At 35.8% G+C, this 21619-nt stretch overlaps 1 protein-coding gene, 3 non-coding genes and 1 pseudogene across 4 annotated transcripts; 1 reads left to right on the top strand and 4 right to left on the bottom strand.

Moving 5' to 3' along the window:
• Nucleotides 1-3148: 3148 nt before the first annotated feature.
• LOC120149124 lies at nt 3149-3265 on the bottom strand. Its single transcript, XR_005518436.1, has one exon. It is a non-coding gene; the product is annotated as a U5 spliceosomal RNA (small nuclear RNA).
• Nucleotides 3266-8104: 4839 nt separating this feature from the next.
• On the bottom strand, nt 8105-8219 carry LOC120149122. Its single transcript, XR_005518434.1, has one exon. It is a non-coding gene; the product is annotated as a U5 spliceosomal RNA (small nuclear RNA).
• Nucleotides 8220-10481: 2262 nt separating this feature from the next.
• On the bottom strand, nt 10482-10599 carry LOC120149119. Its single transcript, XR_005518431.1, has one exon. It is a non-coding gene; the product is annotated as a U5 spliceosomal RNA (small nuclear RNA).
• A 540-nt stretch (nt 10600-11139) lies between these two features.
• Nucleotides 11140-12370, bottom strand: LOC120148935. The gene is made up of 3 exons (XM_039161897.1): nt 12216-12370; nt 11565-11653; nt 11140-11443 (listed from the first exon to the last, which is right to left on the bottom strand). Exons 1-3 carry the CDS (start codon nt 12246-12248, stop codon nt 11296-11298), a joined length of 270 nt encoding a protein of 89 aa, XP_039017828.1. The 5' UTR covers nt 12249-12370; the 3' UTR covers nt 11140-11295.
• Nucleotides 12371-12926: 556 nt separating this feature from the next.
• Nucleotides 12927-15742, top strand: LOC120149090 (annotated as a pseudogene).
• Nucleotides 15743-21619: the final 5877 nt, after the last annotated feature.

Genomic DNA, 21619 nt, shown 5'->3' with positions numbered 1-21619 from the left:
TTTATTTGCCCTATGTACGTTAAATGAGAAAGTATTGTACAAATATTGCACCAAAGTTCCAAATGGTCCTTTATCTTTTCTAATTATCAATGAGCGACACCTAATATACCATTAATATACCGCTATGTATTTTTATATGTGGCATCATTTCATGCCAATTATTCACTGTTATACATTTTCATTTATGTCATAATTTCATGCCAATTATGCACTGTTCTTCATCTAACTTGTATTAGTGGCACATTTTTGCCAAAATGCACTGTTAGGCATTAGTCTTTTATCCTAAAGGCTTTTAACATTTCTTCTAACTTGCATTATTGGCACCTTTCTGCCAAATGCACAGTTAGGCATTTAGTCTTTTATTTTAGAACAATTTCTACTCTAATAATTATTTATAATATCAATTAGATTTTTCAATTCATTATAAACTCTATAGTTTGCACACGTAATGCCAATACGGTAATTCACAAAGTTATTATAATTTACGTGGGTTGTACACCCACTACCAATATGGAAATTCATAAACTTATTATAAATTTCTTAGTTTTTCACACAAAGTGCCCATACGGAAATTCATAAACTTATTATGAATTTCTTAATTTTGCACACAAAGTGCCCATACAGAAATTCATAACTTATTATGAATTTCTTAGTTTTGCACGCAAAGTGTCATTTGGTAATCACCATACATATATTAAGCATCATACGTCTATGACTGTCATCACATATGTACATAATAAATGGACTCACTTGGCTTGCCTCGCTATTATAACCAAAACGTAATTCTGATTACTTTGCTACTTTGCCTTTGCCTTTCGTTTTGCTTGACTCGGGAACTTGATTTCGATCTACTTAAGCATCCATTAAAGACATGTACAATATAAATTGTTAGTATTCCCTAACATTTATACATAAACATTACTCAAAAATACTATTATTAAATTTTCTATAACAATCTCAGTCTATCTTAAAATTTCTAGCTCAATAGTATCGATACTCATACCATGGTATCGATACTTCTATATTATGGTATCGATACTACTATACTATGGTACCGATACTCTATTACGGTACCGATACCATTTCTGCATTCTGTTATCAATGGGATCGATACCTTCTTCATAGTATCGATACCCCCTATTGGTATCGATACTACTTACATTAGTATCGATACTACTTAGCTGATTTATCCATTTTAAGCCTATAGTATCGGTACTGTTCTATCAGTATCGATACCTAACCCAGATTTTCCATTTTTCAACCCGAATCTTACCCAATTTGATCAAATTTCCTTATATTTACACCCACCAATACCATTAAACTCTTCTTTACTTATCCTAGCTAACTTCCCTTATTTAACTTCTTATAACATCTCAAACTTCCAAAGAACAATTCTACCCAATAATCATACCACTTTTTCTAACATGTTCTTAATCCCACCCCATGCTTCTAATCTCTTATTTACTTCTTTCACAAGTCAAATATACTAATAAACATCAGTAAAAACTCATATCCTAACATACATTCAAAAGCACATTTTCTTCAATCTCAAATATTTCAACCATCTCCTAGTTTTAATCTTACTTAACCTTCCTTAAGCTTCCATAATACTCAATGTTCCAACAACAACCCAAAACAAGAAGAAGATCTGGTTAAATTAAATCTTACCTTTGGCTATGAGGATGGTCCTTGAACGGGGAAGAAAAAAAGAGATAATCCTAATGGTTTAACTTTCCCCTTTTTCTTCCTAAATCCCTAATAAGGAATGAATTTTAAATTTATTTCTCCTTAAAGGACCTAAATACCCTCTATATTCATTCATTTATACAAATTGGTCATAAACACTATTCCAATCATTTCCCTTTTTATCATTTATATAATTGAGTCTTTAAATTTTAAATCTTTTCAATAAAGTCACTGGCTTGATATTGGGTATTACAAATAATCTCTCTAAAATAATAATTTTTTATTTAAGAGTTACTTCTATACATGTAATAGACTCAATTTATCATTTTTGTCCCTATGATATTTTTGCAATAATTTAAGCCCTCCAAGTTGTTTAATTACATTATCCTAAACATGGACCCTAAAATTAACTTAAAGCCTTAAATCATAAACCCTACACATTAATCTTTAAACTCTAACTTAAAACCTAAACAATAGTAAATATTTTAAACATTGATGCAACTAAACAACTTTCGAGGGTTAAATTGATGCGAAAATATTATAGGAACGAAAATGGTAAATTAAGTCTACTACATAGGCATAAGTAACCCTTAAAGCCATAATTGTTTTGGTCCCGACTTAGCCTAAGATCTAAATTAATAATTTTGATAATAAGATAAATTTATGGGCCCTTCAACATTATAAATTAATATTTCTATAAAATACAATTATAATTGTGACAACTTAGTAAAATATGATCATAGAAAATTTGTGCGACTGAGAAAGATATTGGGGTATAAAAGTTTCATCGTCTCTCTTACCTTCTCCAAAATTAGTTCTCCGGACATGCTTACATATTCTTTGTATTGGAGAAATCACTCATAGGTCTGTATTGATTGATATTCCCTCCTTTTTTTTAAAGTTAACCGAAAGGTACTCAAATGATCGCTTAAGTGTGTTCGATATAATAGCTTGACTAACTTTCTAATTAATTTTTTTGTCAATCTACTATTGTAAATTTTTTGAGTGTTAATTTCTCTTATATTCACCTTTTGCTTTATGTATTTGATTTGTTATAGTTGATTTTTATACACCTTTTAGATGTGAAGCTATAATTAGTTGGTATCTGATTTGTTATAGATGATTTTTAGACACCTTTTAGATTTAGTTGGTATCTAATTTGTTATAATTGATTTTTAGACAGCTTTTAGATTTAGTTGGTATCTAATTTGTTATAATTTATTTATTTATTTAATACTATATATTTTCCTTACGAATACAATGTTTACATGTTTTCTTTATGAAAAGTAGAAATTTCTTTAATTTAACTCAAGATCTGTATCTTGGTGTTGAAGATTCTATTATTAAAACTAAATATATTCTTCAAATAAATAGACAACTTCGAAACTTCGAAATTCACAATTCTATGAAAAATATGGAAACCAAGTTTTGCAAACCAAAAGCTTCAAACTTCAATTTCAGGGCACTTTCAAAAGAAAGAGCCCTCCAAAAATAGGCGTATGCCACTATCTACAACAATCACACGGTATTCTTTAGTAAAAGGCGAAAGAATAGTTTGCTCTGTGCTCACTGCGTGACTGCATGATTTTTTGGTGTTAACTTTCGGTTATTTATATTGGATCTAGTACTCACGGCGTCTCTGTCTTGCCAATGTGGGATTATTGCTCTAAACCTTTGTGCTAAGATACAGAAACGTCAATGAACCATGAAAATGGACCACAATGCATTGCTTTTAACTCTAATAATCATTTTTTAATAGTACATGTAATTATAAAATAATATTTATTCAAAGCCCTTTTGAATTATTGATAACGTACACACAATTTACAAACGTAATTTTTTCGAACATAAAATTTAAGAATTAAGTTTTAAATTTGATAGAGTAAAATCGAGATGCATCAGGTACGATTTATGTTATTCCTTGCAGCTTGTATATATCTATATGATAGTTTTTCATTTAAAAGATTAGCATTTAGCCGAACTGAATTAATTTAAAACAAATAGGTTCATATAAATAAATCGAACCTGGATCGAACAGTGAAATCTAATACAAATCAATTTTTTTTCTTTTTCTCGATTTCATTTCTCAATCTCATAGGTTCATATGTAAGTACATATTAAACTCCTCTGGTTATTTATTTTATTATTCAATAATAATATTCCTTGACAGCCAACAATACAATTGTCTTGTATCTGTCTTTAAAATGTGAAAGAAAAAACAATTTTACTCTCCAATTCAATAAATTCCATAGGCAGCTCAAACTTTGAAGAATTCAGCAATTGCTTTAATTTGGGCCAGAGAAGAAGTTGTTAACAGAATAACCAGAATACGGTACAAGCTTTGTCAAAATAACCAGACTTCAAAAGGAGATAAAAATGAAGGCATGCTTTTTTACCTGTAACCTCGTTCGTTGTCATATCAGGAAACGAGTTTCACCAAGTTCCCGCTCCAACCAATACCGGCCTTGGCATCGAGTACGCTCGACCTGCATCAACATTCCATTTCAGGAAAGTTTTGGAATTTATATAAATAAAATGCAGAGCAACTAGAAGTCGTTACATGAAACTTGCCTGCTGTCACCAATGAAATATGTGGAGACAACATCTTCTTCAATGTAACTCAAAATTCCTTTAAACTTGTTCACAATTTATAATAAGACTTCTCTCAAAATTCAGGTTGAATCGGATTTTACTTGAGAAGATATACTTCTCAAGTCAAGATTGGTTTGAGTGTAGAGTTATGTTTGGGTAGAGTTTAGGATTCGAGTATGTTAATATACAACTCTTAACATGTACTAAGGAGTACTTCTGGACTTTAGTTTGAATAGAAGAGACATTCTTTTGAGTTAGATCATGAAAGATTACAAGAGCTAATTAGGAGTACAACTGCACAGCTCGTTATAATACATTTTGTAGAGACCCGTTTTTGTCCGGGTTCTCGTTTTTATTTTATTATTATTATTATTATTATTACATTTTTTGTAGGCCAGCCCAATTACTGTTGAAAAGTCAACATTCAAGTGGCCAAATTGATGGCAAATTTCGGTGGAAAGTGTGTATAATAAATGCACCGAAATTAGCTGGAAATTTGGCACCGAAAGTAGCTGGAAAATGTTAATTTTTTGGACAATGGTAATATCACAATTTAGTCATTGTACTTTAGAGTATTTATAAGATTAGTCCTTAAGCTTCAACTATAAATATTCTAGCTCATTTAGCTTCAAAACCATCCCAAATCATTTTAGCTTTCTCCCAATACTAGAGAATTTAGAGAGTTTCTTGAGAGTTGTTTTCTCCTTTTTATCAAGAGAGAATTGTCATTGTTTTCTCCTTGGTAGATCGAGAGAAGTTGTAATTGCTATTTTCTCATAGTGAAATTCTTCTACTGTTGCCCGTGGTTTTTACCCTATATTATTTAGGAGTTTTCCACGTAAATTTGTGTCTTCTTTACCTATTTATTTTCTCAAATTATCAGTTGCGATTTTGCTCTATCCGATAGCCGTATTCCGCAACAATTACAACTACAAGCCCAACACCAAGCTTAGTTGACTCAACTCAGCTAACCCATTACATTAACCCAGACTCGCTCAAAAGCCCAACTGCAACATAGCAACCCAGGACCCGATCCGACTCATCTTGGCCCAATAACTGACCCGACCTGGCTTAGTTAGGGTTTTAAACCCTAATTTATCCAGCCACCGCCGCCATTGGGAATATGAGCAGTCCGTCGGCGCATGAGATGCACGCGCTCCTCCAACCGCTGCGTGAACCACCATTGATTACTTCCGAGCCGATACCATCATCCACAGTGCACCAACAACCACAAAATTAACAGAAATATCATCAACAGTGAACCAAATCAAAACCCCATTTTAAAATACCCTATAATCCCGAAAATTCGGGATTCAACCACCCAAAAATCAGAAATCTAATATCTAGCCTAGATATCATCATATCACGAGAAAATCAACAAAAAGGGACCATAAGACAGAGAGGGAGGAGGATTGGAAGAAGGCGAAAAAACCAGAAAGAGGAAAAAATAGAGAACCATTCGTGGAAAAAAAGAGATACCAAAACCATATTCAAACAAAAGAAAATACAGAGAGAAAGCCTTACCGTTCCTGGCTAATCATGGTGGTGGTGCTCGGCGGTGTAAAGGAAAATATCACAGAAGGTAAAGGGGGCCATCATTTTTTTACAGGCGGGTTTAGGTTCTAGAGGTTGGGTTCTCAAAGGAAAAAAGAGAGAGAGGATTGGGGAAGCCGTTGTCGATTCGGCTTCCTATGACATCGTCGCCGCCTTGTGGTGGATGTGGCTCTCAAGTCGTCCCTTACGGCGAAGGAATAGAGAGAGGGAGGAGAAGAGTTGAGAGAATTTTGAGTTGAGAGAATTGTTCTCTCTCTCAGGCAGAAACAAAAAAAAAATGAGGGGAGGGAGTGTTTTAGCCTTAGACTAAGGCTTATATAAGCCTTATAAAACGACGTCGTTCAGGGAAGGACCTGGGTTGTGTTTTAGCGTGTGGTTTAATTACGCTTTGGGCCATTTGTAACTTTGTATTAATTCATTTTAGTCATCAATGAATTTTCAGTTCTTTTTACTTTGAGCTCTTTATTTGTTTATATTTCATTTTAGCCTTGTATTTCTCGTTAAATATGTTTATGTTTATATTCCCATGTGGGCCATTGTATTTTCACTTATTCGCGCTTAAGCATCATAAATTGTTATTGTTTCATTTTAACCATCTTGTTCATATTGTTGTATGTTTTTGCTAAGTTTTTGTTTTGGGCATGACATTTTACCTTTTTTATATTTTGGTCCTGCATTTTGCTTTGGGATTAATTTCTGCTTTAATACTCAGGTTATATAATGTTTACACATTAGCAATGATTTTATGTTTGTTTATTATTATGTCTCTAAAGTTTCTATTTTTGACTATTTAATCCTTATTTACTAGGTATGATTAAATTCTTATTAATATTTTAATTTATCATGTTTGTAAATGTGTATTTTAGTCCAAATTTGTAACTTTGTTTTAATGATCATTTTAATTTCATGTATGTAAATTATGTAATTGTTGTAAGCATTTTTTTGTATGAAATTTTATTTCTTTGTTCTGCATGTATATATTTATATTATTATTTCCACCTTGTTTTTTTTATAAATCATTGTTTTCTAATATACGACAAAATGAGAAAATTTCATTGTGAGGGAAATTTATCCCAACTACAAGTGAAGGTATCTTTTTGAGAATTTTTCACACTGATGCTTTTTGGTTCGATAGTTTTCTTCGCTTTACATTTATTTATTTTGATTATATTTTACCTCTTTTCATTTTTATTTTGTTTCATTTAAGTTTATTTTATTTTTGTGGAAAATATGAAATAATGTCTTTTTGTGATGGGAATCTATGGAAAGTCTCATAATTACAAAGGAATGGCATTCCCGAAGATTGTTCACACAAAAGGGCATTCATTATCCGAAAATTGACACTTGTTGAATAAAGTTGAATAAATAGAAGGATCATAATTTAAATATATTTTGAAGTTGTAATTCCTAATATTTAAACACCGTATAATCGTTTAAGTACCAAATTTGGGCGTTGTGGGGGTGCTCACCCTTCCCCTCACGTATTCGACTCCCAGACTCTTAAAATGAATCTTTGGTAAAACGCATACCATTTTTTTGTCGTTTAAAGTTTCCAACCTACCTAACTTAAAGGTTGGTGGCGACTCCAAAATCAAATTATTTTCCAAATTATATCTCATCACCTTCCCCTAATTAAATTTTATAAAGTCTAACGGATCCCAGAAGGAAACATTATGACGCATTTTACTGTGGGTGTCCAAATTTTATTTGTCCCCACTCGATGCAAAACATAACTAGGGTAAATGTTTACCTGAAATTCGAATTTTCCTCGAATTAAAATTCTCTAATATTTGTGCCCACTCGATGCGATGCAAAACATATCTAGGATTAATGTTTACCTGAAATCCGAAATTTCCTCGAATCCAAATTTCTCTATATTAGATGTCAGTTGTATTCCAAAATTTTATTTGTACCCACCTCATATAAATAAATAATTTCAATAATTAATATATATCTCACTTCAATAATTAATTAATATATGTGTGCCCGCCTTACTAAATAAATCGCTAGTCCTATAAGTATAACTTCACATGAGCAAAAAAAACCTATATACAACCTTTCGAAACTGATTTCCATGATTGCTCAAACAAGTCCTCTTCTTGGGGAAGAACCAAACATAGATCACAACTCTACTCATGCTGAAGAAACAACCAATGTTTCTATAGAAATAGAGAAAAGTGATCTCTTAAAAACTCAATTTTCTTACTGAAATTACAGGCCTTGAAAAACCAATATATCGAAAAGTTAAACTCTTAAACTCAGATTTTAGGGCTTATTCCAAAGAAAAAACCCTCCAAAAATAGGCGTATGCCACTTTGAGCAGAGAGCACACGGTATTCTTTAGTAAAAGGCGAAAGAATAGTTCGCTTTGTGCTCACTGTATGGCTGCGTGCTACTCTGAGTTTAATTTGCGGATATTTATACTTTTTCTGGAATGCGGGGTGCTGTTTATTGTCCATATGGGATTAGTGCCCTGCAGCTTTATTGCTAGACGGGCCAACCAGACTAACTTCAATAAATAAAGAAAAAAGGGACCAAGATGACATTGCACTGAATACAATATATATATATATATATATATATATATATATATATATATATATATATATATATATATATATATAGTACTTCGAATAAACATTTTAAAATTTCGTATAAGTAAAACTCAAGATGCATCCAGTACATTTTATATTTTTCTAGCAGCTTGCGTCGAACCCCAGCTGTGTGCAAAGTTTTTCACTTCAGAATCAGTCTCTAGTCGCTGAAGACAACAAATTTGTCTGCTACAATGTCACAACCCTCTATGAAGCTTTGATTGGGATTGAGGGTTTCCACAAGATTTTCTCATCGGATAAAGCTCAAACGAGGAGGCAGTGCTGGAAGTATGGGACAGTCTCCATTATCAAAAATGATAAATGAAGACCAGCTCTCAACTGTGGCTTTGCTTGAGGAGGCAGTTTTGGGTTCACAGGCCAAGTGTGCTACTTTCGTCACTGAATTATCCGATTCATCGTTTTCGGAGGAGAATCATCGTTTGTATATTAAAGAAATAAGACAGAAACTAGATAGCATGCAGAGTTTACTGGTGCAACTGCAAGGTCAGATGTGAAATAGAGCAATTTTCTTACCATTCTTTGTTGTAAAACTCAGGTGGCATCATATAAGTTTGACTGTATTCTGTGTAAGAAATAGATATAGTAATTCCATAAAGTAATAATCTATCTAAAACAATAATTTTTTATTTAAGAGTTATTTTTTTATCTATATAATAGACTCAATTTATCTTTTTTACCCATATGATATTTTTACAACAATTTAAGCCCTCGAAGTTGTTTAAATATATTATCCTAAACATAGACCCTAAAAGTAACTTAAAGCTTTAAACCCTAAACCTTAGACATTAATCTTTAAACTCCAACTTAAAACCCTAAACAATAGTAAATATTTTAAACATTGATGCAATTAAACAACTTTCGAGGGTTAAATTGATGTGAAAATATTATAGGAACGAAAATGGTAAATTAAGTCTACTATATAGGCAAAAGTAACCCTTTAAGCCATAATTTTTTTGGTCTCGACTTAGCCCAAGATCTAAATTAATAATTTTGATAAATTAATAAGATAATGTTTTTTCGGAAGACTCCTATATAAATTTAATAATTTTGATAAATTAATAAGATAATGTTTTTTCGGAAGACTCCTATATAAATTTATGCCCCCTTCAACATTATAAATTAATATTTCTATAAAATACAAATATAATTGTGACAATTTAGTAAAATATGATCTTAGAAAATTTGTGCGACTCAAAAAGTTATTGTGGTATAAAAGTTCCATCATCTCTCTTACCTTCTCAAAAATTAGTTATCTGGACATGTTTACATATTCTTTGTATCGGAGAAACCACTCAAAAAAAACTTTCTTAATCTCTAGATATTTTATAGGTTTATGTTGATTGATATTTCCTCTTTTTTTTAAGTTAACCGAAAGTTACTCAGATGATCGCTCAAGTGTGTTTGATATAATAGCTTGATTAACTTTTTAATCAAATTTTTTTGTCAATATACTATTGTAAATTTTTTGATTGTATGTTAGTTAATTTCTCTCATATTCACCTATTGCTTTACGTATTTGATTTATTATAATTGATTTTCAGACACCATTTAGACGTGAAGCCATAATTAGTTGTATCTGATTTGTTATAGTTGATTTTTAGATACCTTTTAGATGTGAAGCTATGATTAGTTGGTTTTAATTTTGGTTGACTAATGATGAGTATTTTGTTTTATTATATAGCGATTGATTTCTACACCATATATGAATTTATGTTAAGTTATAATTAATACAACATATGAACGTAATTCTTTTAAAGAGATATATTATATTTAATTAATCATTTTATACATGACATCCTTTAATTAATTAATATATAATTTACTTATGACAGCAATGTGTACATGTTTTACTTTTGAAAAGTATTAACTTCGTTAAATTGAACTCAGGTTCTGTATCCTGGTGTTGAAGATAACTCTCCTATAAAAACTAAATATATATTTCAAATAAATAGACATCATTGAAAGTTCGAAATTAACACTAAAAGGAAAAATATGGAATCCAAAGTGAACAAACCAAAAGCTTCATTTTAAGGTCACTTTCAAAAGAAAGATCCCTACAAAAACAGGCGTATCCCATTATCTGTGCAGCAATCACACGGTATTCTTTAGTAAAAGGTAAAAGAATAATTCACTCTGAGCTCATTGCATGGCTACGGGTTTAACTTTCGGTTATTTATATTGGATCTAGTGCTCACGGCGTCTCTGTCTTGCCAATGTGGGATTATTGCTCTAAACCTTTGTGCTAGGATACAGAAACGTCAATGAACCATGAAAATGGACCACAATGCATTGCTTTTAACTCTAATAATCATTTTTTAATAGTATATGTAATTATAAAATAATATTTATTCAAAGCCCTTTTTGAATTATTGATAATGTACACACAATTTACAAATACAGTTTTTTCGAACATAAAATTTTAACAATTAAGTTTTAAATTTGATAGAGTAAAATCGAGATGTATCAGGTACGATTTATGTTATTCCTTGCAGCTTGCATATATATGTATGATAGTTTTTCATTTAAAAGATTAGCTTTTAGCCGAACTGAATTAATTTAAAACAAATAGGTTCATATAAATAAATCAAACCTGGATCGAACAGTGAAATATGATACAAATAAAAAAAATATTTTCTCAATTTCATTTCTCAATCTCATAGGTTCATATGTAAGTACATATTAAACTCCTCTGGTTATTTATTTTATTATTCAATAATAATATTCCTTGACAGCCAACAATACAATTGTCTTGTACCTGTCTTCTAAAATGTGAAAGAAAAAACAATTTTACTCTCCAATTCAATAAATTCCATAGGCAGCTCAAAGTTTGAAGAATTCAGCAATTGCTTTAATTTGGGTCAGAGAAGAAGTTGTTAACAGATGGCATGATCTGAGGTGGTCTCTTGCGGATAAACTTCCTCAGACCATGTTCTGCATATTTTTCACCTTCTTCAAAGTTCTCAAGAATTCCAGCAGCCCTCTTTTCTTTGGTTACCCTATGTCAGATACAAAAACGTGTGCCTTGTTATCTCAATTTTCTGCAATCCAACTTTGAATACTCTGAATCTAACTTTGGGTAAAATCAAATTACTCAATATATATATATATAATGTATACCTGACTTCAGGGTTGGTGGTGATATTCCTCACAAGTTGCATAGCACAAATGCCAACGGCGACACTCACCGATGCAAATAGCGGATACACCTAAACAGGAATTGAAGGGAAGAAAACCATGAGCAATTGATTTGTTTTTTAAGATTTGTAAATGAAACAGAGTTCTAAATACGTTGGCATTAGACAAATATTCAAACATGAATACTATACGAGTGTTGTTGATGATCTGAGTAAGGAGGCTGTTTTAAATGGTTCAATTTTTTTTTAGATTAAGCAAAAAGACACAGTCAATGATGGTATGGAGAAAGAAAATAAAAGAATTAGAGAAAACAATAAACCTATTGTGTCAAACACAAACTTTTATAGATTCAATGCTAATTTGATGAAACAAGATAAGATCCAAGTTCAGGCCTCAGATTCATATATCAGCATGAATGTATAAGACACAGTCTATGATACGAGATTTACAGATCATAACATAAAGAATACCAAAGTATAATTGTTCCTAATGTACCTAACATTTTCATAGTTTTGTTTTTACCCCAACGCGTAGATCTGTTCTAAACGAACAAGAAGTTAAACATAAAATGAATATATCGTCTTTAAAGATCACAACAAAGGATGAATTAAGAAAGAGAAGTGAAAAGAATACCTCAGGTCTGAGCCATCTGTTTGCAGAAGCCATGATTACGGATGAAACGAAGAGAGAGATATAAGACAGAGCGAGCAAAACGCAAGGGAGGGAATGACCCCTTCTCCAAGAAACTTTTTAAAAGGGAAGCAATTACACGTCAAAGGCAACTTCCCAACAAAACACCTATTCCATATATATATACGGATTATATTTCCAAGTTTGACGCGTCTGGGACACAGCTTTTAGAATTTTGAACAAACTCGTTTTCTTTTTCCTTCTTTTCCTAAACACGAAACCCTCACATGGGCCGTGAGGAAAAGTAGTAAGCAATTTACAGCCGCCGACCTTTACAGTCAAATTATTATATTTTTTTTTCAATGTATATTTTGATGCCTTTTTAAAAAAAATATTTAGTTTATAATTTATAGAATACGATTATAAATATAAATGATGTTTAGTAACAGATTTAGGATTTTAGGTTAAGAATATAAATTTATATAAAATTATATTAGAGAATATAACAAATTATCAACAATTTTGTTTTAAAAAAAAATAGAAATGCTACTGTCCATATTACTCCATAATCTATCCTTAGACGAGAGTTGTGACCACGAGAAAGATGAGTGGGTAGCCACGACCATTTGCCAAGTGGGGCTGCCGTTCTATTTATTCGGCTTGCAATTCATGCATCTATGCCTTGGAATACACTGGAAGATGTGGTTAGCGGAAATGGTTGCATTTGCAATAGGTAAGCATTTCCGGTAGCATTTCCGTTTGACTTATCTCTTGTATTATATCAATATTGTTTATCTATTTATATTTATATTTTTATTTAGGGTAATTATATAAATAATCATCCAACTGTTAGAGATTCTTTTTTCTTAAATACAAAATAAGTGTTTAAACGATAACATTTTTGACAAATAGATAGTTAAATTACTTTTTGGAATCATTTCGGCCACAGACCATTAGCGGTATTAATTTTTTTCTGTTAATTGATACATGCCACGATCTATTAATTTAAAAAAATTATTTAAAATTAAAAAAATTAATATATATATATATTTTAAAAAATACAGAAAATTTGAAATAATTCCAAAATTTTGAAAACCTTCTTTTCAACTCTTGCCCACGTCGACTGCCGCCCTTTGCCGTTGACGAAGCTCCACCTGATCTCACCTCCCTTGGCGACCAAAACCCTTATAAAATCGTGACCGATCGACGACGAATTGACGTTTTATACCCGTGAACCCTATGATGAAAATCATGATCCCACGCGATTATGAGGCCAACCGACGGCAATTACGACGGGGTATGACTAAGAATTGAGCTTTTTTTATTATAAATATACTCATATTTTTAATGTTTAAAAAAAATTCAAAAACACTAGATTGTGACACGTCTCACTTAACGGAGAAAATTAACGCCATTGACGGATCGGATGCCTAAAGTGGTAATGTTTGTAACGATAGACACCAAAATCATTCAGAAAATAGTTTAGGCACATATTCGTGAAAAACTCTATAGTTTAGGTACTTCTTTATATTTAAGCTTTTTTTTTATTTACAGCTACGAAAAAGAATGTTGATGGACCATCAATGAAGGACAGGAGAGGTGGTAGAGCTGCTTCCTTCAACATCATTCCCAGCAGCACCGATGCTGCCTAGGTATATTTTCAAACCTGATTGGATTTAGTCCTTATTTTGCGGTATTTGTGGTTAGCTTGGAAATAAGTAAAGATTTTTAATGTTGAGGTTCTTATATATGTACTCGACGATACTTGTGAATATGTTGGCTGTTGGAAAGGTTCTTCCTGCCCTCAATGGGAAACTAACCGGAATATCCACCCGAGTTTCAACTGTTGATGTATCTGTCGTGGACCTCACCGAAAAGCTCGAGAAGTCCGCACCATATGATGAGATCAAAGCTGCTGTCAAGTAAGTCTTATTATAATTTGTAGACAAGCTTAAGGGAATTTTGGGTTACATTGAAGAAGATGTCTCCACAGATTTCATTGTCATTGGTGACAGCAGGCAAGTTTCATGTAACGACTTCTAGTTGCTTCTGATTTTATTTATATAAATTTTGAAAATTTCCTGAAATCGAACGCTGATGCTGGTCGAGCATATTCGATGCCAAAGCCGGTATTGCTCTGTACGGGAACTTGGTGAAACTCGTTTTCTGGTATGACAACGAATGGGGTTACAGGTAAGAAAGCCCCCTTCCTATACACTTAACAGGCACACGCCTTAACCACTCACCATCACTTTGTTTGCACTCACACGCCTTAACCACTCACCATCCTTTGTTTGCACTCGAATCTGCTATGTATGTACGATCATCTCTCAAGCTGTCGTTGTTTTCCAGCCAGCGATCATTCTAGAAGTCTGTTGTGTTCCCGCTTCCCATATTCCATAACAATCCTACTCAAATTTCATCCCAGATATCATTAAGCCTTTCCAAACTCGAGAGCTATCTATCTTTGAAATTGAGATCGGTGCAGGTTTTACAACCCCATACTTAGCAGGTAACACTTTGGTCCAGAGCTATTCTCAACATAAAATCACCCGATATGCTAATTTCAACATAAACGTCGCATTTTTGGATTGTAGTCTTTGAATTCCTAAACCTCCTACTTTCAAAGGTTTGCTCACGTCCTCTCAACGGACAAGGTAGACTCCTCTCTTTTCTTCAAAGTTTTTCAGATAAAGTTGAATGAGTTTCTCAATCTCATTGGGCAAATGAGTTGTTTGCATTGAATATGTTGGGAGCGCAGTTAGCATGCTTTTGGCCATAACTATATATCCGCTCAGCTAGGATATAGTTTTCGCCTTCCAACCCGCTAACCTTTTCTTTACTTGATTGATTAAATAGATGTACGTTGCATGTGTCTCTTTTGTGGAGAAACGTTACTCCCAAATTTTTTCCTAGCTCATTCACACACGTGAATTGAAAGCTTCCACTGATTTCTTCTCTTAGGTGCTCTTCTGCATTATCCGAAAAGCAATATTGGTCTTTATGAGGCTCACTTTATGTTAGAAGCTATTACAAAAATATGTCAGCATTCGTTGAATCACATCCATTTGTGACAAAATCGCTTCCGCAAATAATACAAAATCATCTACGAAAAATAAATGGTATAGAGCAAGGAAATTTCTCGATAGTTTTATGAGCTTTCAGGAGCCATCATCCACAGCGACTGTAGCGCTTGTGCAAGGCAATTCATGCTAGAAAGGTGTCTGTTAAGGCTTCAAACCAAATAATTTGGGTTGAAACTATGGAGATACAACTCATAATAAGTTAACGGGTCCCCCTCGAACAACCAATATCCCATAACGTATCATCAATGTAAGACCATTTCAATCAATCACAGTTTTTTTCCAAATCTTTTAATAGCCACATATCCCTTCTTCCCTTTCTTTTTTTCACACTGAGTGACAACCTCCAAAGTGATTAATATATTATCAGGTATACTTCTACAAGGAACAAATCTTGTTTAACCTTCTGAAATTCATTTTGTCAATAAATGATGCAGGGGGATCTGAGACAGATGATGCTGAGCTGTCAGATTGCACGTTGATGGCGCTGAGATACCATGAGTTGGCAGATCAGCGCAAAGGCGGGAATTGATTGTGACATGTTCCTTATTGGGGTCGTTTTGAGTATGTTTCAGTCTTTTGGCCATAACTTTGGCTACAGGTGTCAGAATCGCGCATAAGACCCCAATCCGGAAAGCTCTTTTCGACGCGCACGCTCTCCACATTGAGCTACGCTCCATGTGGCCTTTTTTTCAACCTCAAATTCTGCCGTTTTCCCCTCCGAATCACTAGATTTAGTTATTTTTTACTATTTATGGTAATATTTCGATTGTTAATTAGGAAGTCAATTTAAATCCGATTTAGACCGGATTTTTGGGAGATTGCTTATTTTATTTCGAATTTCGATTTAGAGTGATTTTCGGGATTTTGCTATTTTTGGCAAAATTCGAATAAATACGATTTTTGCTATTTTTGGCAAAATTCGAATAAAGACGATTTTTTTTAGCTATAACAGTCCGGCTTGTGGACTGTTTTTGAGACAGTTATTGATTTTATAATATTTTATTAAACCCTAGAGACTTTTTTCTCTGGTTTTTGGGCGAATTTTCTCTTGTGAATCGTCTGTCGGAGCTAGCCTACAGGATAATCACTATTCTGTCTGGCGTCAGTTGGTATCAGAGCTTCAACATCTTCTTGGGAAATTTCACCAGTTTCAATGGCTGGAGGTCGTGGTCGTGGTCGTCGTGAGCAGGTTCCGAATGAGGAAGCCCAACGCCGTGATCGCAGCGTTCAGGATGTGATGATTGCGGATTTGCAGAGGCAAGTCGCAGAATTAACCCAGCGCCTAGCGGCGCAGGATTTAGAGGATCGTGAGGCCTCTGATCACGATACAAATTCCACTTTCGAAAACCCATATCACAATCGCGCAGGATTCCGGGGCGCAGGATTCCGGGAGCACCGTGGTCGGGAGGAGCGTCATGGAGACCTCGGTTTTCGGGTCGATCTCCCTGAGTTTTCTGGTACATTACAGGCCGAGGGATTCGTGGATTGGATTAATGAAGTGGAGCGTATTTTGAATATAAGGAAGTCCCCGATCGTGTGAAAGTGAAACTGATCGCCATCAAACTCAAGGGCAGAGCATCTGCGTGGTGGGAACAGTTACGACGTTCACGAGAAAGACAGGGCAAAGCCAAGATCACTGATTGGGAGAAGATGAAAAAGAAGATGAAGGGCCACTTCCTTCCCTTCGGCTACACGCAAACCTTATTTCAGCGACTTCATGCGTTGAGGCAGGGCGCGCGATCAGTCGATGATTACACGGAGGAGTTTTACCAATTGGTCGCCCGGAACGATTTATCTGAGACGGAGGAGCAGATGGTGGCGCGATATTTGGGGGGTTTACGCCAGCCCTTGCAAGATGTCCTCAGCCTTCATTCATTGTGGAGTGTTTCAGAAGCATACCAGCGTGCACTTGCTGTTGAAAAACAGCAAAACAGGAGACCAGTGATCAGGAGCGATCACAACAGTCGACCAGTTCGCCCTCAAGAGTCCCGTCCTGCTCAGCAGCCACCGCAGGGTAATTCTAACCCTACTATTAGATGTTTTCGTTGTGGTGAACAAGGGCATAGGGCGACTGATTGCAGGAAGCCTGCTAGTCAAAAGGGCAAAAATTTGTTGATTGAGGAAAACGTGGAAGACGAGACTGAGGAGATTGGCGAACCCGTGTATGACGATGATGAGACTGATGATGTGCTGTATGGAGATGGTCATGAGACTCTGGTCGTTCGCAAGAGTCTACTTACCCCCAAGGGCGATTCAGGGGACGATTGGTTGAGAACCAATATTTCCACACGACTTGCACAGTTGCAGATAAAGTCTGCAAAATGATCATTGACAGCGGCAGTTGTGAGAATGTAGTGTCCGAGGAGGTTGTCCAGAAATTGCAGTTGAAGACGGACCGTCATCCTAAGCCATACAAGTTGTCATGGCTAAATAAAGACAGTGAGGTAACAGTTGATAGGCGATGCCTGGTGTCTTTTTCAATTGGTAGAAAATATTTTGATAATGCCTGGTGTGATGTTGTGTCTATGGATGCGTGTCATATATTGTTGGGTCGACCTTGGCAGTATGATCGCAGTGTCATTCATGATGGACGGAAGAATACATATTCCCTTAGCATCAAGGGAAAAAAGATTGTGTTGGCACCCCGGCGGGAAGGACTTACTCCTACCCCAGTAACCCATAATACTAATCTGCTTTCTATGTCCAGGTTTTTAGATGAGATTGAGCATGGCGACGTGGTCTATGCCTTGCTACCTTGCGAGAACAATGCAGTAGACGTGGATACAGATTTACCAGTAGAGGTGCAGCGGTTGCTAGCAGAATTCTCTAACTTGATGCCAGAGGATCTTCCTCCTGGACTACCACCTATGAGGGATATTCAGCATCAAATTGACCTTGTTCCTGGGTCAAGTTTGCCAAATCGACCAGCATATCGCCTCAGTCCCAAGGAGGCCGAAGAGTTGCAGCGACAGGTGGAAGAGTTGTTGGAGAGGGGCTATATCCGAGAGAGTATGAGCCCATGTGCAGTCCCTGCTCTGTTAGTGCCAAAGAAAGATGGTTCTTGGCGTATGTGTGTTGACAGCCGAGCGATCAACAGAATTACAGTGAAGTACCGGTTTCCAATTCCCCGTCTAGATGATATGTTGGATCAGCTATCTGGTTCTAAGATCTTCTCAAAAATTGACCTTAAGAGCGGCTACCACCAAATCAGAATAAGGCCTGGAGATGAGTGGAAGACGGCGTTTAAAACGCCACAAGGGTTGTATGAGTGGATGGTCATGCCTTTTGGGTTATCCAATGCGCCCAGTACATTCATGAGATTTATGCATCAGGTCTTGCGGCCTTTTATGGGGAAATTTGTTGTAGTTTACTTCGATGATATCCTCGTTTATAGTCCGACATGGACTTCACACTTCGATCACCTCCGTGCTGTTTTTGAGATGCTGAAAACGGAGTGCTTGTTTGTCAATCAAAAGAAGTGTTCTTTCTTCACTACTTCTGTGACTTTTCTTGGTTTTGTTGTGTCTACTGATGGTGTTCATGCAGATCAGTCAAAAATAGATGCAGTCTTGGAGTGGCCCAGACCAAGAACCTTACATGACATCCGAAGTTTCCATGGCTTGGCGTCTTTTTACCGTCGATTCATTAGAAATTTCAGTACTCTGATCGCCCCTATCACAGAGTGCCTCAAGGGGCGTGATTTCCAGTGGTCTGAGGAGGCAGAGGCCAGTTTTCAACTGGTCAAGCAGAAGATGACCGAGGCTCCAGTTTTGGCACTTCCAGATTTTGACAAAGTGTTCGAGGTAAATTGTGATGCATCTGGCGTTGGCATTGGTGGTGTTCTGAGTCAGGCAGGTCGTCCGGTTGCTTTTTTCAGTGAGAAGCTATCGGGATCAAAGAAAAATTATTCCACTTATGATCTGGAGTTCTATGCCATAGTTCAGTCCCTGAAGCATTGGCGTCACTACCTAGTACAGAAGGAGTTTATTCTGTTTACCGATCATGAGGCCTTGAAGTACATCAATGGCCAACACAAGCTGAGTAGACGTCATGCCAAGTGGGTAGCATACTTGCAAGAATTCACTTTTACGCTGAGGCACCAAGCAGGGAGTTTGAACCGCGTCGCAGATGCCCTGAGCCGTCGTACCTTACTTCTCACCACCATGAGTGCTAAAGTTGCAGGATTTGAGACGTTCACAGATATGTATGCAGCTGATCCTTCCTTTGGAAGGATATTTCAGGAGGTAACTGAGGGTCACCGTCATGATTTTGTTTTGCATAATGGGTATCTGTTTCGTGGATTACAATTGTGCATTCCAGATTGTTCATTGAGGCAGCAAATTATAAGTGAACTCCATAATGAGGGACACTTTGGCCGAGATAAGACATTGGCCCTTATCTCTTCTGAATTTTATTGGCCCAAGTTGACTAGTGATGTGGCCCATTATGTGGACCGTTGTTATGTGTGCCAGCGATCTAAGGGAGTTCTCACCAATGCGGGATTGTACACTCCCTTACCTGTTCCTGAAGCTCCTTGGTTCGATGTCAGCATGGATTTTGTACTAGGCTTACCCCGCACCCAAAGGGCCTCTGATTCTATCTTTGTTGTGGTTGACAGGTTTTCCAAGATGGCTCATTTTGTAGCTTGCAGAAAGACTATGGATGCTGACCGGATTGCCCATCTATTTCAAGGAGATTGTGCGTTTACATGGTGTTCCTCGATCCATCACTTCAGATCGTGATACTAAGTTCATCAGTCATTTCTGGAAGAGCCTGTGGGGGAAACTGGGAACGCAGTTGAATTTCAGTAGCGCCTACCACCCCCAGACGGATGGCCAGACTGAGGTGGTGAACCGAAGTTTGGGAAACCTTTTAAGGTGTTTGGCAGGAACGAAGCCGAAGCAGTGGGATTTGGCATTGCCTCAGGCAGAATTTGCCTACAACAGATCAAAAAACAGAACTACAGGTTTAAGCCCATTTGAGATTGTCTATGGTCAGAACCCATCCGGGGTGTTGGACTTAGCCCCTATTCCACGTATAGGACGTTTCAGTCCTAAAGCAGATGAGATGGCAAAGTATCTTCGGGGTATCCATGAGCAGGTGAAACAGACCATTCATGAGAGCAATACCAAGTACAAGACTCGGGTCGACAATCATCGTCGTCAGGTACTTTTTGATGTTGGTGATTTGTTTGGGCTGTATTAACTCGTGATCGTTTTCCTGTTGGTGAGTATAATAAGCTTAAGGATCGGAAGATTGGACCTTGTGAGGTCGTGCAGAAGATCAATGATAATGCTTACAGGTTGCGACTTCCCAGTCACTTGAAGACTTCTGATGTCTTTAATGTGAAGCACCTGAGTCATTGTTTTGTGGATCCTGATGACACTACTCTGAACTCGAGGACGAGTTCTTTCCAACCCGGGGCGACTGATGCAGGGGGATCTGAGACAGATGATGCTGAGCTGTCAGATTGCACGTTGATGGCGCTGAGATACCATGAGTTGGCAGATCAGCGCAAAGGCGGGAATTGATTGTGACATGTTCCTTATTGGGGTCGTTTTGAGTATGTTTCAGTCTTTTGGCCATAACTTTGGCTACAGGTGTCAGAATCGCGCATAAGACCCCAATCCGGAAAGCTCTTTTCGACGCGCACGCTCTCCACATTGAGCTACGCTCCATGTGGCCTTTTTTTCAACCTCAAATTCTGCCGTTTTCCCCTCCGAATCACTAGATTTAGTTATTTTTTACTATTTATGGTAATATTTCGATTGTTAATTAGGAAGTCAATTTAAATCCGATTTAGACCGGATTTTTGGGAGATTGCTTATTTTATTTCGAATTTCGATTTAGAGTGATTTTCGGGATTTTGCTATTTTTGGCAAAATTCGAATAAATACGATTTTTGCTATTTTTGGCAAAATTCGAATAAAGACGATTTTTTTTAGCTATAACAGTCCGGCTTGTGGACTGTTTTTGAGACAGTTATTGATTTTATAATATTTTATTAAACCCTAGAGACTTTTTTCTCTGGTTTTTGGGCGAATTTTCTCTTGTGAATCGTCTGTCGGAGCTAGCCTACAGGATAATCACTATTCTGTCTGGCGTCAATAAAGGATTCAACTGATGTAAATCACCTTGGTGACAGCTTTGTATAGAATCGTGCAAAGACTGATAGGTTGGAATTGTATAATATTTTCCGACGTAACTTTTGGGATAAGAACAAGTAAGGTTCAATTCATGTCTTCAAGAATTTCTCCCTTCTCAAAACATTTGCGCACTAGTCTAATTATATCAAATCCAATCACATCCCAATTTTGTTGG

This window comes from Hibiscus syriacus, unplaced genomic scaffold (assembly GCF_006381635.1).
Source record: "Hibiscus syriacus cultivar Baekdansim isolate YM2019G1 unplaced genomic scaffold, ASM638163v2 tig00110988_pilon, whole genome shotgun sequence".
Taxonomy (NCBI): Eukaryota; Viridiplantae; Streptophyta; class Magnoliopsida; order Malvales; family Malvaceae; genus Hibiscus; species Hibiscus syriacus.
The sequence above is the reverse complement of the archived record's forward strand: the minus strand, read 5'-3'. Positions and strand labels throughout refer to the sequence as shown.